General features: G+C 45.4%; 1 protein-coding gene across 1 annotated transcript in view; it reads left to right on the plus strand.

Annotated features, from left to right (window-relative positions):
* The first annotated feature begins 12,866 nt into the window (after positions 1-12,866).
* WNT7A (Wnt family member 7A) overlaps positions 12,867-20,953 on the plus strand; it is a 50,900-nt gene continuing 42,813 nt past the window's right edge. Inside the window, exons 1-2 of the mRNA XM_056852411.1 lie at positions 12,867-12,970; positions 15,139-15,365. Of these exons, the coding sequence (XP_056708389.1) occupies positions 12,900-12,970; positions 15,139-15,365 (298 nt within the window). The 5' untranslated portion in view covers positions 12,867-12,899. The remainder of the gene's footprint in view (positions 12,971-15,138; positions 15,366-20,953) is intronic.

Genomic DNA, 20,953 nt, shown 5'->3' on the forward strand with positions numbered 1-20,953 from the left:
AGTCAACTCTGACTCACCCAGGCAATCTGCTGTACCCCAGAAAAATACTCAGTGGTCTGATAACATCCTATTAGTAGCACTTGAAATGATCTAGAAGTTGAAGTGTGGTAGGCTGACCTATGCAGGTCTAACCTTTAACTTGATCTTTCCTTGTCTCCATGTCCAAAAGGAAATCACATGCATGGCATCAGCCTGACCCAGAAATTATTGCCGGGTGTAGGATATTTTGTGCAAATAAGGAAGGGCAGAGTCTGTAAGATGAATCACCCAAACAGCCATTATCCTGAGGAAAAACCTTGGTGGGTGGACTAACAGTGATAAGTTCACTTACAAGGTAGCTGCATGATATCAACTCCCTTGAACTCTTGGGTAACCAAAATGTTTGTATGACCCTAAATATCTGCAGTAGAGTATTTAAAAGCCAGACAGGTAGAATGACTCTTTGAGAGTCATCAACATTCACATAACATTGAAAGGTGATCAAAGATTATATAATATAATGCTATACTGTAAGCTCATAAGAAGTAAAAACGCTCCTATTTTTAGGAGGCTGCACAGCATGAAAATAAATAGAGAGGCTGTTGCTATAATGGCAGGAAGTAAGCTATTACAACTATTTAATTTTTGGCAAAGCCAGGCAGTTGAGAATTCCTGGATGTTCACGATGGTCTTAGATAAGGTGAAAATCCCAAGAATGATTACTTTCCCTCCTGCCCCCACTGATGGCATGTGTAGGGTAGTCCAAGTGGTGAAGTAATTTAACAGCTAATACCTGGGTTCGTTTCAATGTCCTTTCAACTACACCAGGGTTCCTAACCTGATATTATTCAAGAATCACGCAAAGATCAGCAGCATTTAAAGTGTATTCACATTTGAAACTTTTTCAGCAAACTTAAAAATGGGCTGCGCGACCTACTTTAGCTTCTCTGATGCAACTAGATGCTTGCAGCCAAGGTAGGATGCTAAGACAGGTAAGCACTTCTTAAAATCCCTTTTCCTTGAAACACAAAATGCTTGGGAGGACATAGCCACATGTCTGGCTCTTAGATCCTTCATTAATTCCCAAATTGTAAGGAGGATACATTCCTGTGTGCTGCTGGAGAACTGGTAGTGTGTCACAAGAAGTAGGCCTGTGAGTCCCCATGGCTCCCCTCTGCATCTCTGCCCTTCCTGTTCCATTCAGCCACCTCTGGAGATGAGCAGTTTTGCCACTGATGATGCAGAGATGCAACAGAACGACCTGCCCCCAGAGAAGTCCTGCCTACACACACACAGGAGTTACATTCAGACGACTCTTAGTTAGAAGCCTTGGGCTTTTGTGCGTGTGTCTCATAGAGTGAACATCTCCTAGCAGAGCTTGTTCCATGTTTGGGGAGACCCTGAGAACTTGCTGCCCCGTCCTCTCCTCACTACCAGACACCCTCCCTTGCATCCGCCTTCCCTCCCACCCACTCTCATGCCTCTCACCTGCCTGTGTGCCCTTCTCCTGCCTGCTTGCAAGACCTTCCACTGTCCATGCTCACAGCTGCCTTCAACCATTTCCCGTTTGGCACTAGCCAGTGCATCCAGCTGTGCATGCACATGTGCTGGAGCACTAGCAAGTGAGTGGGCGAAGGGGTGAGTAGCAATGGGCCCTGCTAGAAGCCCTATGCCTCAGGGTATGTGGTTGCCAGCCCTTTCTCCTAGTCTGTTACAAACAGCAATTTGCTGTGATGTCAAAATCAGACCAAATAATGCTTCTTGTCAGGATTAAATCATGGTTTAGAATCCTGGTTTTTAGGCCAAAAATAAACCTCAATATATTTATCCAGTTCAGACATTTTACCTAACTGCAGTTTTAAACCAGGAGGTCTTCAGTTGGCACAGCACACAAGGAGAAGCAGACGAGAGGGTGGAATGCAGAAGCCAAAAGGTGGGGGGTGCCCCCTCCTAGAGGGCAGTGGGACGTCATAACTGGCTTCCATAAGCAGCAGAGACTCACCAGACACAATGGTTTCCCTTAATTGCCTTTTTATTGGGTTTAGCAACGTCCACAAGGCTTCCTCACAAGCACAGTTCCATTCACCCACCTGCTTCTGCCCTTTCAAAACCTCAGTGGGCTGAGCTTTTCCTCTGCCTTGGGGCAGTTCTACCTGGCCAACCATAGTTTGGTAGCTAGGCCCCAGCTTCTCCTTTAGATTCCTCTTCCTTCCTTATCGGCTTCTCCTCAGCCTTTCCCAGCCTGCTTGGCTTCCTCACCTCCCCACCTTTTGACTTGGCTCTGCCCACACTGGCCAAGCCCAGCACCACCCCTCCCTTCTCTGAGCCTCATTCCTCTCTTAACCCCTTCCTTGCCTTGCCCCACCCATCTGGGTTTATATTGGGCTAGCCAGAGGCCCTTGTTGTCCCCCATGCCCCCAGCTAATGTCCTGGGCTGGCAAACCTCCTACTATTATACTCAGATGCTGTCTGGTGGGAGGGAGACTGTCAAGATTACAAGGCTGTCAGATTAGTTTGACAGGCGCAGGTTAGATCAGATGGATCTAGTAATGATGCAATCAGCCTGGAAAGTCCCTGGAGAGCTAGAGGGAGCTGGCCTGATCTGGTTATGACCAGGAGGCTGATGCAATACAGGAGCCATGTCAGAATGACTAGGCATCTACTGTGATTGGTGGCTGCGTCCACCAGGTGTATATAATGGAGTGGAACTGAAGCTCTGTGTGGGGTGCTATGAGCGGAGAGTGTGTAAGAAGTATCTGTATTATATCTTTGCACTGTGAAATAAACTACACTTTTCTAAGCAGCAGAGGACTTTCTGATGGTGTTATCCTGGACAGACTGCCAATCTGCTGGCTTCTGCATCAGACTCTCCTGCAGGTGGTGCACCCCACTCCTGCTGGGGCCCCTCAGGCTCCTACTGTCTTCTTGCAAGGGGCCCCTCTCAGTCCTGGAGCAGCCGCTGCTGCCTTGAGCCCAGTAGGTAAGGTTGCCAAGTCCCTCTTCGCCACTGGTGGGAGATTTTTGGGGTGGAGCCTGAGGAGGGTGGGGTTTGGGGAGGGGAGGGAGTTCAATGCCATAGAGTCCAGTTACCAAAGCGGCCATTTTCTCCAGGTGAACCAATCTCTATCGGCTGGAGATCAGTTGTAATAGCAGATCTCCTGCTAGTACCTGGAGGTTGACAAACCTAGATAGCAGGCATGAGGGATAGGGAGGAAAGAATGGAAAATCTCCCCCTGTAGATGTTCCATTGCCACTGTGAATGCTCCTGCAGGGGACCAAACACTGTAGAAGAAGTAAAAAAGCAGCGCTGAAAGAGGGGAAATTAAACACCAAGTATGAAATTCCCTTTTTAATGCAGAATATTTGTTGTAAAAATCCTCAATATGTTTCCAAATGCTCCTGCCTCAAGTAGCTCCTGTTATACTGGAAAGGGAAAGCTACATAGTATTTGATCTTAAAAACAAATGCTGCCAGGGAAGATTTTTGAAACGCTGGAGATTTTTTTACCAGAAACTTCTGAATGAAAAAAACAAATTTTATACACATTTTAATTGCAACTTGCTTGGCTTTGCCTTTGTCTTCCTGGAAGTATTTAAAAAGACATCCTAAGTCTTGCCTGCATTTTGAAATTTCTTTTGTATGCAGTCAGCAAAGCCGTCTAGTTCAGAACAAAGAGTAACTCATTTTGACATCCAAATCAGAGGAAATGGCAATTTTCAGTTCGTTTCTTGTCAGGATTAAGCTGTAGTTACAACAATGGTTTGTAGGCAAGACACAAGCCACATTTTACTAAACTCATCCAATTCTGATGTCATAACAGACTGCATTTCTAAACCAGATAGTTTTCAATCTCAGCACAGCACTCAAAAAGAGGGTTTTAAAAAAATCTAATTTGTGCATGCTTTTTGAAACTCCTACTCACTACTAGCTAATCTGCCTACCAGCTTCTGTACTGCATTCATGTACAGGGACCTACAACATTATACAGGGCTATATAGAACAAGAAATCCCGCTCTGATTCAGAAGCATTGCTGCAGATTCTAAAACCCTGAGCAATGGGTGAGAGCAGGATATTAAAAAACAAAACAAGTAACTTTCTGTGTGGACATACTGCTCAACACTAAGAAGAATGAAGTATGTGATATTCTTTAAGAAATGTTGCCAGCCGCACAAAAGAATTCGAATGAATACAGTTTGAGGAGGTGCTTCCACCTTTTGGTCCATGAAGTATGATTGTAAAGACAATTCTGGTTTAAAAGAGAAGAGTTTACTCCAATTTCATGGGGAATAAAAGCTACCATTGTTTCCTTTGCAGTTATTTTCCATGTATTTCCTGTCCTTTCTTTTTAATATTCCATTTCCTTCCCCCTCTGATTTTTTTTGGAACTTGGTATAAGTAATTCCTGCAACTGTGAATTACAGCCCATTCCTGAGATTTCAGCTGAAACCTCATAGGAGGCGGCGTGACCTCCCCGCCAGCATAAGTGCGTGTAATCATGGATTTACACGCAGTTACGCTGGTGGCGAGGCCAGTCCTGCCGGCGGCCGAGTACCACGGGACCACGCCTCGCCCTTCTGCCAACGCGGTCTCTCCGTGGTGCAGGCCACGGCATAGAGTGGCAGCGCTGGTGCAGGGGGGCATTCCAGGGCCGGGCCGGGGGGAGGAACCACCGGTTAGGCGGCTTCCTATCCTGGTTCGGCCCAGTACGCTTTTTAGCAGGGGCAGCCTCGCTGTTCCCTATGGGGCGACAGGCCCTGGTTAAACAAACAAACAAACAAAAGCCATGAAACGGCTTTTTTGTTTTTGTTTAACGGCATACGCAAAATGGCTTAGGAGGAGGCGCAGCTGCGCCTCTTCCCCACGGTCTGCGTACGCCGTCAGCTCAGGAATGGGCTGTAAGTGTGTGTATAAATTGGTTAGATGCTGTTGTGGGTGTGGGTAGCAGAGGATTGGCATGATCATTCTCGAATCCTTTTTTTTAAAGCAAACATACCTTGATGCTAGGCTTATTGTTTAATGCTCTGTAATTATTAGAGTTAAAAATAAATAAATTATTATTATTTAAAAATTCTATATCCCCCCCCCAGCTTTTGCTCATGGGATTGATCTAGAAAAATAATTACATGGGGATGACCAATTCTAATATATATTTTTTAATTTTTAATTAATTAAATTTCATTAAAATTAATTTTCATTATAATCTAATGTAGTTTTAAAGGTGTATTTCCGCAAGAATTGTTGCCATGGGAAATGTTATATCACAAGAAACTCTCCATTATTGAGACCAGAAGATTTTCCTATATGGCACTCTTGGTCAAAAGATGAACACTGCTAACTGGTTAACCTTTATTCATTTCCCCAGACGTAACATTTCTCTGAACCACAGAAGGAACATGTCAGTACTCGATTCCCCCCCCCTAAATATGGCATTAAGTTGACAGCTCTCACAATGATATGTGTGATAAGTTCCTTTCATTTACTCCTAAATTATTGTTTGGAAAAGACGCTTGCAAACTGATGCAAACAGTGTCTAACAGAAGTAAAACTTGGCATAAACAAAAATTAGCTTCATGGTTTAGTCCAGAATGCTCAAGACATGTATGCTTTGATGACTCAGCAAGCATTGCCCTCATGTAAGCAAGGGCCTCATTTATTTTGCAACACTGTGTAGGTGTTCAATTATAGAAAAACACAGTGTGCCCTCTTAGATGTACACTTTACTTTTGTTTGATGGATGGGTATACATAGTCCCACTGGAGCAGTGCTTTGTGAACATGCTCCTATCCCTATACCATCCATATGCATAAATATTTTGTAGGTGAGCATGTTTCCAGAGAGCTGTTTGTTTGACCCTGTGTGGACAATTTTTGACAGATGAATATCAGCATAGTGTAAAAATAGATCTTGAGTAAATCTGCAGCGATCAGGGTGTATGTAGGTTGAAGCGTGCTTAACTTCATATTTTACCTACAAAATATTTGCTTGAACAGCTGTGTTTTAAATGCATTACTTCTCCCCTCTTTCTAGGGACATATGGAAAATTCATTTCTATTTCTATAAATCACATTTTTGTTTTACCCAAACAGCTCAGGGTGACAGTTGTGGTTTTCCCTCCAATTTTTCCTCACAACAACCCTGACTAGGTTCTCAACAACCCTGACTAGCTGACTAGGCTGAGAGAGAGACTTGCTGTCCCAAGATGAACTTTACAGCTGGGGATATCAAGGTTTAGTCTGCTGCTTTCACCATTACACCACACCAACTCCTTTTTGGATCTCATGTTGCTGTTTACTAATAGCTAGGCTATTTGAGATAAATGTTGCATCCCAAGAAAGGTAATGGTATAGGCCCCTTTTCTCAGGTGCTGGCCTTCATCTAAACTTCAGCTTGCCCAAGCCTTGACTAATAAGCTCCTTTCCTTTTTCTATTCCTTGTAGAGTCGCCAGGTCCCTCTTCACCACTGGTGGGAGGTTTTTGGGGTGGAGCCTGAGGAGAGCAAGGTTTGGGGAAGGGAGAGACTTCAATGCCATAGAGTCCAATTGCCAAAGCAGCCATTTTCTCCAGGGGAACTGATCTCTTTCAGGTGGAGATAAGTTGTAATAGCAGGAGATCTCCAACTACTAACTGGAGGTTGGCATCCCTAATTCCTTGCTACATGTGCTGCATCTCTGCAAAGCCATGTTACAGAGGTGTAGCTACACTCACGCTTGTCCTGTCCAACAGCCTCAAATAAACCATCTTTTAGTAAATACCAAGCAGAGTTGCATCTTTCTAAGCCCAGTAATTTCAATGAACTCTATGGGCAGCTCATTCCTAAAGGGGGGGGGGGTAGATCAGCGGCGGCTGGGAGTGGCGGAGCCACGCTGCTTCCTCTGAGGCCCTGTGGAGAAAAAAAAACCTTTTAAAAAATAAAATAAGGGGAAACGGGGGAAAATTCCCCATTGGAAAAAGCGAGGCTACACCACCCAAAAAGATGGCGCAGCCCCGCCATCACTCAAGGTGGCGTTCCTGAGCTGAAAGGGCTGTGGAAGCTGCCTAAAGGAAGCTCCACCCCCAGGAATGCCTCCCCCATGCTGGCACGGCCGTTCTCTTCCATAATAAAGTGCCCACAGGGTCACACCATGATAAAGTGCCACAGGGTCATGCCGGCTCCTGTGGAGATCCCCCCCCCAGGACTGCAGCCTTAGAATCGACGTTGACCCTGGAAATTTTTTCCCATTTCCCAGACCTCTCAAGGCTGTTCCCCTTGCATTCCTGTGCTTCTTATAGACTACATGCCTTCTTTCTGCTGTCTTTTCTGCTTTTGTATCCCATTCCCGTTTGACCTTCCCATTTACATTAGCCACTGTTCTTTTTGAACCTTGGTTACCTGGTTGCTCTTCCATGGCAGGGACCTTCGGGATTGACACTTCCAGCAAAGCGTAATCATATCTAGCTCAAGCATTCTTACCCAAACTTGTTTCAAACACTAAAGAAGAAAGAAACATTTTCTTTTTAAATATCCAAAGAGGTGCATGCCAACAACATACGATCATTCTTCTCTTTTGATTTTCATGCATTTATTATGCTGCTTTCCTTGGACTGCACGTTTCTGAGGATTAGAACCATGGCTGAAAACTGGAATGACACTTCAACTGAATCACACTTGTAGATAAATTTTAAAAATAGAAATGGCAAAACCGAGGTCTCGGCAGTAAGGGTAACCAGATCGTCAGACTGGAAATACAAGCACTACCTTCCAGGATTAATTAAGACAACACAGACTTGGGTAGTGTCTAAGGATGCATTCCTTTAAGGCAGGTTTGTGAGCAAACTTTAAAAGTGAAAGCCGGCACCTGTATCCAGACTTCCTCCCTTGGCTCTTGGTCAGCATAACTCCCTGTCTCTCTCCCCTGGAGTAACCTAACTCCTCCAAGCTTCAGAGCCAACAGTAGTCTGAGAAGCACATAATTATCTTGGAGCTCAAAGTACCTACCTGAGATGACTGTGGCAAGGAGCTGCTTCAGAATCTACAGGCTGATGTCCTCCTGTGGGCCTTTCCTCCTGGTCTTCGGCTGAGCACAAGCAGATCTACTGAGTTTGATCCAATGAGGAATGAAAGTACCCCATTAGTACTGTCACAGTGGACAGAGAGTGAGTGTCAGATCTTGAGATCTTGGACAGATGCATAATAAAAGGTTGGTAAGATTTGTCCATCTAGTTTTTTATCACAAAAATAGACAAGGGTTTTTCAGAAAGCTTGCATGCCTTGTAACAACCTCATGAAGAACTTTCTCTGACCTTGGGTTGTTTTTTTTTAAAGAATATTTTTGATGCTATGGGACTTAGCATGGAAAAGAAACCGTGTTTATGACTGCTTTTATTAGTTGTGTTTAGATTAGAAGATAGTTCAAATACTCTGCAACTTTTGTGATTTTTGTCCCATCCTGCCATTGCGAAGATTTTCCAGGCTGGCTGTTGAGGAGGTGTTTTGACAACAAACCAGAGCAGTTTGATAAAAAAGGGAGGGCTGTGGTGGCATGTATATTTAGGATCTAGTTACCAAAAGGGCTTTTAACAACCTTATCTCTTCAATTCAAACAGAGAGGCCAAGCTTGGGGGAGGGGGGGTTTGGTTGGTGTTGTTGCTATTGCTTGAGTAACTCTTTATACATATGAAAAATGAGACATTAATAACCCTGACCAGAGCCAACCATTGTGTACGGTCATTGTGTAAGCTTCCTTGCTCAGCGCAGCCAGTGGATTTGAATCTTGACACTGAAAAGCAAAATTGTATCTACACTAAAAGCAGAGGGCCAGTCTAGTTTTCAGTCCCAAGATGGACTTTACCGAGAGCCAGAAGGCCTCCTTTTGTGTCTCCTGAAAGAATTTATCATTGAATTCCAAGCACTGGATGCTGTCCTAACAGTGTATTAAACTGTTGCACGGTCTCACCCCAAAGGCAACCCCGACAGACAATTAACAATAGGAATACAAATGTGGAAACACATGATAAATGGTTTTTGGGTGGAGCTTTGACCTGTTATCTTTGTTCAGGGGAAGGTTGCCGCTGCTAAATAAAGAGGTGGAAAGGCAGTCTCCCGGTAAGCATCTGGTGAACGTGAATATATCATATTGGAAAGAAACCGCTTCTGTCCCTGCAGCACATCTGCTTTTGCAGCATAGTAAATATCTTATGGGACAAAGAGATGAAATGCTTTGGGGTTTAATAACCCTAAACGTACAGATTAGTTCTCTCTGATAATTATATGTACTCTCTATCAACCAGCACCTCGAAGCCAGCCAATGTTTGACTTCATTAAATGGGCACTAGCTATTTTAAGTCCCAAAGATTTCAACAGGCAAGTTAAGCATTTCTCCCTCTTGTGAGGCTTTAAAAATAGTTAACTTTGACCAATCTACCTTGTTGCGATTTGCATCGGTATAGCAGTTGCAAGACTGCAGTATCCTCTTCAGCATCTATTTGTCCTGGCTTATGATACAACTTATTTTATCAGGATACCAAATTTGGGGTTCTCCCGCACTGGTATCCTTTAAAAGAACATCGGCCAATGTCATTTGGATTTTCTGTTTCCAGCACCTCATTTTCCTGCCCCTTCCTAACTTCCCTCTGAATCCTTCTCAACTTCGGGGACTGTGGTACCCAAAAGTGAGAATGCAGTTTGTTAGCCTTTTGGGCTGCAACATGGCATGGTGACATTTGTTATCTTTCTCAGGAGTGATGCTGTCTAGCCATCGGTCCCCATCTTATAATGGGATATTTCATCCTTGGAATTTCCTTCTATTTTCTGCTTCTTGTGGGAGGGCCTGTTTCCCCTTAAATTATTCCATTTAAATTCTCCATTGGGGGAGGGACAGACACATATTAATCAAAGTCTGGGGGAAAACTGAGTGCTTACACTTGTATCATTTCAAGTTAGGCCCTGATCTGTGACAACAGCCCTCCACCCAATCACCTACATAACAATCTCCTGAGTCAGGAAAGGAAAAATATATATATAAAAAGAGACATTATCATGATTGGCTTGCAGCCGAGGCTTCCCCCAGCCTCCATTCCCAGCAAAATCCCAATCCACCCTGGTATTGGACACTGTTAAAGTAAAGTAAAATGACCTTCCGATGAAAGCATTTTGCTTTAACGGTCACTTTATTAGCAATTCCCCAGTTCCTGCTGGGCATCTTTAATTCCACTAGGTGGCGCATTTACAAAGAAAACTAATGCTTTTCTGTGTCGGTGGGGGAAAAAAAACTTCAGTTGATCTATTCTTGTTCCTTTACTTACCTGGAGGGATTCCCCCCCCCCCGGAGGGTGGGGTATTCCTCGTGTTAGCTGGGTGCAAGAACGCTGTTCTCCGTGCAATATAAAATGTGATGTTTGGTTACATATGCAACAGCTGTCGCCTGAAGTGGGCTCAAAAACTCGGGGGGCGGGGGGCGGATGAGGGACCAGTAAATCAATAAACCTCCTTGGCATCGTTCCGTCCAAATGACTATTTCCTGACATAAGCGGTTCAGAATAATGCAACGCCGGCGCGCCTCCTCTCTCCCTCTCCGGCTGGAGAAGGCAGAGAAGAAGAGCCCTTCGCGTTTGGAATGTGGATCTCTGCCCTAGTAAATAATAGCTGCCGTTGCCCTCGAGGGCTGCAGATCCGCGCTCAGGCGTTTTGTCAGATCAGTGGAATTAAAAGTATTTGCAAATTGCTCGCCTACTCATAACTCTGTCAAAGGTGCTAAATTACATTCTGGATCACCTGTTTCCGTGGGGACATCTCAGACAACAGTGCTTTACAATAAAAATAATAATAATAATAAAAAATGTGCCCAAAGCTGCGCAGTTTCCATCAGTGCCACACCCCTGTTATCATTTGAGGAATCCTCCCTTGTGTGTGTGATAAGGGTACAATAATAAGCTCATGGTCATAACAGCAGTCACAAGTCCCGCTAGCCACACAGAAGCCCATCCCCTCCGGCCGGTGGAGTGTACACTCAGGGGTGGGAGGGGAAATCTGCCTTCAGAGAAGAACCTGGGGAGGCAGGTGATCAAGCAGGTGGGACTACGCTGCGTGGGACGGTAGATCAAGCAGGGGAGGGCCAACCCCAGCAGAGTCAAGCGCAAACGGAATCAATGCGTGTCTCAGAGGCGCGCTCTCGCTGGAAAGCCTTTCTCCTTGAAACCCTCGCTTTGCACTTTCTCCCGACTGGGAAGAGAAAAGGCTGGCCGCGGGGGTGGGAGGGCTTGTTTAAAAAAAAAAAAATCCCCGTGATACCCGATCCGCAACAGTCCCCTGAGCTCCGCCACAAAGAAGCCCCTAGTAGGACACCTGACTGCGAACTGGGTGAGCGGCGAGAGCCTCCCCCCTCTCCCCCCTCTTTTGTCCTGGAAATAAATCAATCACAAGAAGTGGAAAAAGGCAAGCCAAGCATATAGGCAAAAGTGGTGGAGGCAACAATGGGCTTTTTCTTCCGGGGCTGCCTGTCTGAGAGTCTAGCCTCGCCGTCAATAGCGGCCGATAGGATCTAAATTGTCCCGAGCTCGAAGGTTTTTCGCTAGTGGTGCTGAACAAAACAGAGGTCTGTTTCCTAAGCAGCTCCCTCGGCCGCTGCGGCGGAGGCTGCTCTCGGTTGCTGCTGCTTCTGCTGCTGGTTGCCCCGGTTCCCTGAACGCCCTTCGGCCGGGAGATGCTGCTGCGGCTGAGCCAGGGCTGCTCTCCAGCACCGGCTGCAACCGAGGGAAGGAAACCCTCAAACGGGCAGGGGACCGAAACCACACACGCGCAGGATCATAAGAGAGGCAAAAGAGGCGCGCTTGGGGCCCACGGAGCCAAACACACACGTGCGTGTGTGTGTGCGAATGGGGATGGCAGAGCGATACCGCTGTAGTAGCTCCCTCTCTCTTGCGCACGCACACACGCCCTCGGAAAGTTCAGCTCCTCTCCCTCCCTGACAGGGCGCAAAACAATCGATCAGCTGGTGGGACAGTTTAGAGAAGAAGCAGAAGGAAAAAAAGCCGCACCGGCGAAAAGACACGCCAACCTGAACCGGGAGAGAGGGAAAGCGGGATAAAGGGAAGCGGACGGCCAGGATTAGGAGATAAACCAGAGTATCGCCTAGAAAGCAGCGGGAGGGTCAGGAAGGCCCCTGTGGTTCTCTGCAAACAGAGCCTCCCAAGCCCGTGGAGTGGAAATTGATCAGACATTGATCGTGTGCCTTGGGCTGCCATTCAACCCGCTGGAGTTCGCCTCCTAAACCCTTCTTTTTCATCAGAACCGCAGAGAAAAACCTACTCGCCACTGCTCCCACCGGGATTTTTTTTTTGGGGGGGGGGCAAGCAGGTGATCCTTTCTTCCACTTCCACCGCCGTCCCCCCGTCTTCCACTTCTTCTCCTTCCCACCCCCCACCCCACCCCACCCCGACTGGACGACTCCCTCCCTTGGAGAACACGCCCAAGTAAGCTGAAGAAGAGAGGAAAAGATAGATAGTAACATTGAACCTGAGGGGAAATCCTTCCAGAGGCGGCTGCTGCTGCGTGCTGCGAGAGGCAGAGATTATTAAAGCATATACATTCCCCAGCGCGCTCCCAAGGGCTACGTGTGACAGGCATACAAATCCGGAGTAGAGAGGGCAGAGAGGGAGTGAAGAGAGAGAGAGAGAGACCCCGTGGAGGGCCATGGTGATTGTCTCTTGGGATTTACAAACACCCCCCGCTCGCTCCGGGTGGCTCCGATCGCACGAGGGCTGGTCTGTTTTGTCTGCCTTCGCTTTGACCTGGCGTTGCACTGTCTGAGAAATTAAACCAGCGCGCAAAGAGTGTGAAGGAGGGAGGGGGGGGGGAGAGAAACCGACTTTTTTTTTATTGCGGGGAAAAAAAAGAAGATCCAGTTTTGCATGTTGGTCTGAAAGCCAAGAGCAACCGAGGAATATGAACAGGAAAACCAGGCGCTGGATATTCCACATCGTTCTGAGCCTAGGGATTGTCTATATCAAAATTGGGTAAGTCATCTCTTCTCTCTCTCTTCTCTCCCCCCCCCCACTCCACTCTTTAAACGCAAACATACTGTGCCTAACCTGTCCAGACCTGTTAGCATTCAACTCGAGGAAAGCCTGGAAGAGGTTTTCTTTTTTCTTAAAGCTAGGGCCGCAATATTGTTTTGCTTTGCTGCTGTTCCCGGGGAAGTGTGGCGTGTGTGGCTCTGGGGGAATGCGGAGGAAACCCTCGCGTCAGGCATGCCTCGAATGGCAAGTGGGGGCCACTTGACGGCTGGACCGCCTGGGGGGGAAAGAAGGCTCTGCTGGTCAGCGAGCCCCTGAACGGGTCAGGCGAGGCAGGCAGAGCTGCAGCCCGATAGCGCTCTCCTCTTGGGGGGGAAACGGGCCGCCTCCGCGTCCACAGCCCTCTGCACATGCTCAGGAGACCTCGCTTCTTCGCAAGGGCTGCCTCCGCGTTCGCCCTTGCGTGAGTTCTGGGGCACGACCAAAACGTCTCAGAGGCTGAGCCGTTCGCGTGGCACCTGCGCCCGCTCGCTCAGCGGCAACCTGCCGGTTGCGTCGAATTACCTGCGGGTCCATGTAGAGCTTCTCTCGCACCCGCAAGTGACTTGTGGATCGCAGCTCAAGCCCCAGCGCCAGCTCCTCTGTCACCAGCGGCAGGACAAAGTGAGCGCTGCAGCGCACTTTAGTGCACACATGCGCGTCCAGAGGGCTGTGCGGAAAGCGGTGTGTGTGTGTGGGGGGGGGGGAGCGCACGCCATCCTAAGCAGGTCCCATTGATTCCAAGGGAGCTTGTCTCCAGGTGCGCTCAGGATATTCATTTCTGAAACTGTTTATACAAGCTTTGTGCCTACGGTATCCTGAAAGCACCAGGGGATTAAAATCCAGATCTGCTTTTTGAAACCGTAGGCAGTCATCACTTTCCTGGATTCGCAGGTCGACGTGGTGCTCTTTGAAACTGGTACCTGCTTGTGTGAAGCTGGTGTATTTGTCTCTCTCTGTGTGTGTACTTGCACAGGTATAGGACACGTGCTCGCTTATACCTCGCCCTAACACGGCAAACCCGGGGATTTGGCGATAGAGTGCAGTAAAGAAGAAGGCGACAGTCCACAGTTTTGTTTTGTTTCAAGCGGGGAGATTTTAATTCCTACAAGCCAGGGACTCTGGGAGTTTCAAGCGCAATAGCAGCACGATGCTGCGCCCACCCTTTTTGGGAGTGAGCGTTTTGTCCAGGACGTCAATTGCTGCGAGCTTTAATTTATGTCTCAGGAAGTTGGGTCACACTTTGGCAAAAGCCCACGTGCCCCTTATCGCTCTTTTAATTATAGACCGACAAAACTATATAAAGAGTCCGCGGGGGGGGATAAGGGGGGGATAAAGGGGGGATAAAGGGGGGATAAAGGGGGGGGGCTCTGATAGCCATTAAATCGACTTCCTGGTTCTTCCCATTCTCCTTTTCTGATCGTCACCCCCAGGGCGGGCAGACAAGCAGAGCCGCGCTGGGCTTGCCTTGGCCACGGGCTGGCTGAGTAAAATGCTGTTTTTGGTTGGGCTTGAGTATGTGCCGCAACCTGCCAGTTGACATTAGCAAACAACACCCGGGGAGGGTTGTTGTGAATGCCTCGGAGGGAAGGCTGCAGGCACACTCTGGCCATTTATGCATGGGAGGTTTTGCCTTGAATTTGCCTCTCTCTGGATGAACATTTTCCCCCATCCAAATTCTCAAAACTAAAAAATAAACCCCCCACGCAGAGTTTTAAGAATATGGATGGGGGAAATGTGCATCTAGAGAGCGGCAAACCCAAGGCAAAACCTCCCATGCATAAATGGCCAGATTTCTCTCTGGTTCGACACCCCTTGCCCCGGGACTATTGTGGGAATGTCACCGAAGTTACGAACCGTTTGGCTTCGTGAAAGGTTATACTGTCCATAATGATAAGCTACCCGTCACGTCTCGATGGGCAGATCAGAGGCTTAACGGGGTTTAAAAAGGCACCGGGGGTCTACTTTGAGGTGCAAAGCCTGCTACTTCCCGCCCATTCAGAAGGGCGCTCGACTAAGACCCTTCTTAGAGAATCGATTGACACCAAAGTGGCGGGGGGCGTTTCCGATGATGATCTCCGTTCAGATCAATCTTTTCTTTTCTTTTCTTCCCCGTTTGCTCCTTCTAGGGGTTTTTCCTCCGTGGTGGCTCTGGGGGCCAGCATCATCTGTAACAAAATCCCCGGCTTAGCTCCCAGGCAGAGGGCTATCTGTCAGAGCAGGCCCGATGCCATCATCGTGATCGGGGAAGGCTCCCAAATGGGAATCAACGAGTGTCAATTTCAGTTTCGCAATGGACGGTGGAATTGCTCTGCCTTGGGAGAGAGGACGGTCTTTGGAAAAGAGCTGAAAGTGGGTATGTTATCTCTTTACCACAGAGCGGTTGGCAGGTGGAGCCTGAAGTCCACCGAAGAGCTTCCAAAAGAAGAGAGGATGATAGGCTAAGAGTATCAGCACCACAGTGGTTAGGAGACAGTGCCTCAGCGGAAGTTGCTGACCTCTCCTGGTTTGCCTTGCCTTTGGGAGTATTGGAAGTAGCAGAGGCCTGTGCACTGTAGGTGTATAGTTGTTGTCTCCACTGGTATCCCTGCTATTGAGTGTATCTATGTCTTTACCTCTCTTATTCTAGGCACAAACATTTCTTTACAGTAAACACACTTTCTAGAGGGGGAAAAAGCCTCATTGAAATCAGTGGGCCTTCTGAGCTAACATGTACTGGGGCTGCAAGACTGCAATTGTAAATGGACATGCCAGGGAGAAAGTCCCACTAAACTCAATAGGATTCAATTCTAAGCAAACGTGCTTAAGGTTATTTTGGCATTTCACGCATAACTGAAAATGCCCCTGAGCCCTTTTTACATCACTATTTTGTGATATGTGTGAACATTACAAATGCCTAGTTTTTTTAAAAAAAGTTTTTTTTAAAAAATATACCTGAATAGAGATTGTGGCCAGTGTTGTTTTCCAATTTCATTATAAACCAATGCGGGGGGAGGGTTATTGCAATCCTAAACATAGTTACACCCTTCTAAATCCATTGAGCTCAATGGATTGTGCATAGGATTTTGCTGTTAAGGTCCACAATGTGAAAACATCATAAGAGCATATTAAAGTAGTTAAAAGAGTGCTTCCCCCCTCCCAATGAAAACCCTATGGGGTCACCCTGGTTCAGCTGTGACTTGACAGCCCTTTCCACCACCAAGGGGCAGTTTTAATTTTGGATTAAGCAACATATTGTACCTTGGTGTAAACTTCAATGCATGATGCAAGAAAGAACTACATATCTGAGAAGTTCTTACTGGCTGCCATACTAAGGTCACTTTCCTAAGAGTAAGCCTCATTGACTTACATGGGACTTACTTCTGAGTAGACTTGCTTAGGATTGTTCCCTTAGCTTAATTGCTGTACTGTTGTGAGATTATAAATGTATTTTTCATTCATCCAAATAGGACATTATTTGTTCAGTTCAGAAGTCTTTGAAATTGTCATTTGATGCATTGTGTCTACGGAACTTCCAGTTCTATTGCAGTGATTTCTAAACCATGAGTCAGCAGGCAAGGCTTACTAATGGATTATGGGATATTTGTGGTGTGTGGGAAAGCTGTGAGTTTCCAAGGTGCCAGAAATACAATTGAAGACCAGTGCTGCACAAGATGATAAGAAAGCTTTACTTTTGGGGGTTAAAATAAACAGGAAAATCCAAAAATTGACATTTCAATAACCATCTCTGATTTTCTGCAGTAAATGTCAATATTAGTTACATTATATTTTCCCAAATGTTGGTTATTTTATCCAGTGTTCATAGCTAGGGATTATACTGATGTTTACATATACATTTGAATTTAATCAATGCTTAAAGAATTTCTATGTTAAACTCCCAAATGTGACTTATCTCTGTTTAATGGTTTTATTTATCATGTAAGTAAAAGGTTCACAGATATTTCCCAGAAAGTTGATGACCACAATCCAACAGTTCATTGTCCTAAGACCATTACTATTATTGGGTATGAACATGCCTACTATTGGATGTAACAATGGATGCTGGACTGTTGCTAATTATGGGATACATTTGAACACAACTGATTTATTTATAGCTAATTTGTTTATGCAAAGAAAATAATAGTACTTGTAGGTTATCCGGGCTGTGTGACCGTGGTCTTGGTATTTTCTTTCCTGAAGTTTCACCAGCAGCTGTGGCAGGCATCTTCAGAGGAGTAACACACTGTCCTTCAGTGTTACTCCTCTGAAGATGCCTGCCACAGCTGCTGGCGAAATGTCAGGAAAGAATATACCAAGACCACGGTCACACAGCCCGGATAACCTACAAGAACTGATGAACTCTGACCGTGAAAACCTTCGAAAATATTAGTAATTTACTTATTAATTATAAGTATAGGGTATGCTTGGAACAATGTGGGATCAAAATCCAGTAATGGAATAATACAGGCATGGCATCTTCCATAGCCCTTAGATTATAATTTATTTTTAAAAGTTAACATTATTAATATTGTATCCTTTTTTGTGCTTATATAACAAAGCTCCCTTGGGAGTACATCTGAGGTAAGGTGTCACTTGTCCGTAGCCATGTTCTTCTCCAGATGTGCAATGTGCTAATTTTGCTACCCATAGTTTCAATCATCTTTTCCTCATATCAAAATAATAGGCGGCATGTCCAATGTACTAGCTGGGAGCCTCTGTAACATTTGTGCTATGTGGATCTTTTATTTCCATGCTTCGTAACTTAGCCATCTTCCACATAACTTTTAACGTAATTGAGGCAAAATGGTGATTTCTTAATGGCTTCTCCCTAAACGAGACACAACCCTGATGTTCTTTCTTTACACAATTTGTAGTATCACTCCCCCCCACCCCCGCTTATCCTTTGCTTTGACAATATTTGAACACAACGAGACATGTCAAGGGCAGAGTTCCAGGCATGTGATCATATGGTATTTTTAATCCACAGTCAAAATTGTGATATGTGTAATGGCATGAATTCCACTTTCAGAAGAGGAATGCATGCGTCTATGACTCCAGACCTGAGGATTGTTGGAAGGGAGCCAGTCAAAGTTCAAAGAATCTTTGGAAGAAGGAGCCCTGATAGACTCTTGTGGTAGCCTTAGGGGCATGCAGAGGGAGAAGGCAGCACAAAGAGGCAGGAGTGCCCAAGGCACTTCTGGGCAGGGCTCTTTGATAGGTTAGGAGTGGTTATCCAGGCCCATTTAGACTTAATCCACCAATGCTTAGTTGTGCAAAGTCAGCAGAGGGTCTAAATTATGGATTGAACACAGCCAAGAGCAGTCTTGAACAAGAAAATAATGCTAGAGTCTTGATGCTTCTCATTGTTTGCAAGTCTATATTAAGGAGATAGTTTGGGATTAAATATGTAATCCTAAATAGACTTACATTCTTCTAAATCAACTGAAGTCAATGGGGTTAGAAGGGTATAACTTTACTTAGGATTGCACTGTAAATAAATTTTGTTAATACTACAGGAAACATAATTTCTCAAACATTTCCCCTCCTAATGTATCCTATACCATATAATGTGTCCCATTGTCACCCGTTTCTGTGTAGTTAGTCCAGAATATCGAGAGTAGGCTATTGCCGTTGTGTGTTTCAGACCAGTTGTGATTGTTCTTCAGGAGTACATCTGTCTGGGCTAGCTCACTGGGTCTAAACGTGGATTGACTATTGTTGCAAACACAGAAGTCAGCTTAGTGCTACATAGATCAGCCAAAGGCATGAATCTCTTCAAAGAGGTTTTTCTGAAAGTAAAAGGTTGTCCTAATCTGATAAGAAAGCTATAGATGTGGTATACAAAAACAACAAACTGTTTTCACATGCACTGCTTTTTTGCAACCTGGAACATGAGCACAGCGAAGCCTTTGGACCTTGCTGAATGTAGGCTCCCTAATCTCTCTCCCCTGCCTGAAATCTGAAAGGGTGCCCTGGTTGGATGGGTTGCTTTGTGATATAATTTTTTTCCCAAATATGCAGATCTGTGGAAGTGGCCATACCATAGCATTTAGTTATGTTGTGTCATTTCCTCTCACATTGTCTCTAAATTAGGCCATAGGAGTTGCTTAATTAGCTTTCTCATTTTTATCTTAACCCCTGTTCATCATATTATCTCAGTGGTTTCATTTCAGTGCTCTTAGAAGAGGTAAAGACTAAGCAGGCTTTCTTGGTCTTTGGGGATGAGTCTTACTGACTGCTGTCTAGATCAGCAGTCGTGGTTTAGTGAAATGACTTTCATACCCAGGTATGGAGTTGGTAATGTTTGTTGGTATTCCCAATTACTTCCCTTTCAGTGGTTTTCTGTGCTGAAGTATAAACCACTTTTTAAATCCAGAGGAATTTCCAAAGTGAGTTTGGAGTTCAAAGAAGTTGTGGTGGTGGGGGGAGAGAAACAGGCCTGTATATTACGGATGCCAGCCTCCAGGTGGGACCTGGGGATCCCCCCCTCCAAATTACAGCTCATTTCCAGACTACAGAGATAATTCCCCCTGGAGAAAAGTCTGCTTTGGAAGGTGGACTCTATGGCATTATACCTCACTGAGGTCCCTGTCCTTCCCAGGCTCCATCCCCAAATCTCCAGGAGCTTTCCAAGCTGGATCAGGAAACCTTACCCCCCAACCCCCGCCGGTGGCCATGGGGGACCTGGCAACTCTACTGTACATAGATATTTTGAAATCATGCTTGTAGGCTGGAGCCATCTCAATTTTTCCATCATAGTGATTCTCTTTAATATAGTTTTAAGCAGCTTAGGCAGTGTTGTTCTGCAGAGGTGGCAATAAATATTCCCAGACAATCATCCATCAGTATGGTCTAATTGAAGCTGAATCTGGGCAAAATGGAAGCAATGCTGGGAGTAGGTAGGTCCTCTGACTTGGAGGGAATAATGGCTAAGCTAGGGGAAGAAATAATTTTTAAGAGTGAAATTCATGTGATAGAGGCTTCACTATTGGTGATGTGGACACATCTAGTTTTCCTCACTGTTGTTTCTGGCTAAACAGGTTTGGCAGGTTTTTGAAACTATACAAAGGCACTGCCTGTTTTCCAGAGGCAAAAGTGGGAAGCATAGCAGCAAGCATAGCAGCAAGCAGTGATCCCTCTTTCAAACCACCTTTAACTGTTTGGAACGGGGGGTGGGGGGGACCCTCTATAATCTATCATCAGTATTGTGAAATGGAGCAGTATGAAATTATATAACACTGATTTCTGTACAAATTGATTGATAATGATCAAATCCAATTCAACAATGGTTCAGTCTTTGAAAGTTCAGTACATATTAATGTCTGAATTCAGAGTCAATGCCCCAGTAAAGATTGGTATAATGAAAGCCCTCCTTCCTATGAAACAAATTGTTAGGAGAGGAAATAGGAACACATTGAGAATATCATTATAAAAGTTGTATCTACTGGGAACTTCTCTTGAAGAACTCTTTTGAAATGAATGTGAGTTGAACTTGAACATGGAAGAACATGGCTGTTGTGCAGGCCCTATTAATTTCAGTGAGGCTTGTAGAGGAGAACTTCCCTTGGGAGAAATGTTCATATCTCTTTAGTATGATTAACAGTGGGCTCCCAAAAAGGGGTCGCCATAAGTCGGCTGCGACTTGATGGCACTTCACACACACACACACATACACACACACACACACGCACACACGCACACACACAAGAAAGAAAACATTTTGTGATTGCCATTTTCACTTTTGTTATTCCTTATTTTCTCCTGTTTTGACCTTATGATGGCTACAAAATGACATAGTAGTCGTTGTGATGATTATGTTAAAATAAGGATTTAATATCAAACAACTTTACTACAATGGATCCTTGTAATACCATTATGTTTTTACATGACTGCAACATTAGATCATAGGTTTTGCTTTAGGTTTGTGAGAATTCACCTACATATTTTATGTGTTGATGGAAATTA

Source organism: Euleptes europaea, chromosome 1 (genome assembly GCF_029931775.1).
Source record: "Euleptes europaea isolate rEulEur1 chromosome 1, rEulEur1.hap1, whole genome shotgun sequence".
Lineage (NCBI taxonomy): Eukaryota > Metazoa > Chordata > Lepidosauria > Squamata > Sphaerodactylidae > Euleptes > Euleptes europaea.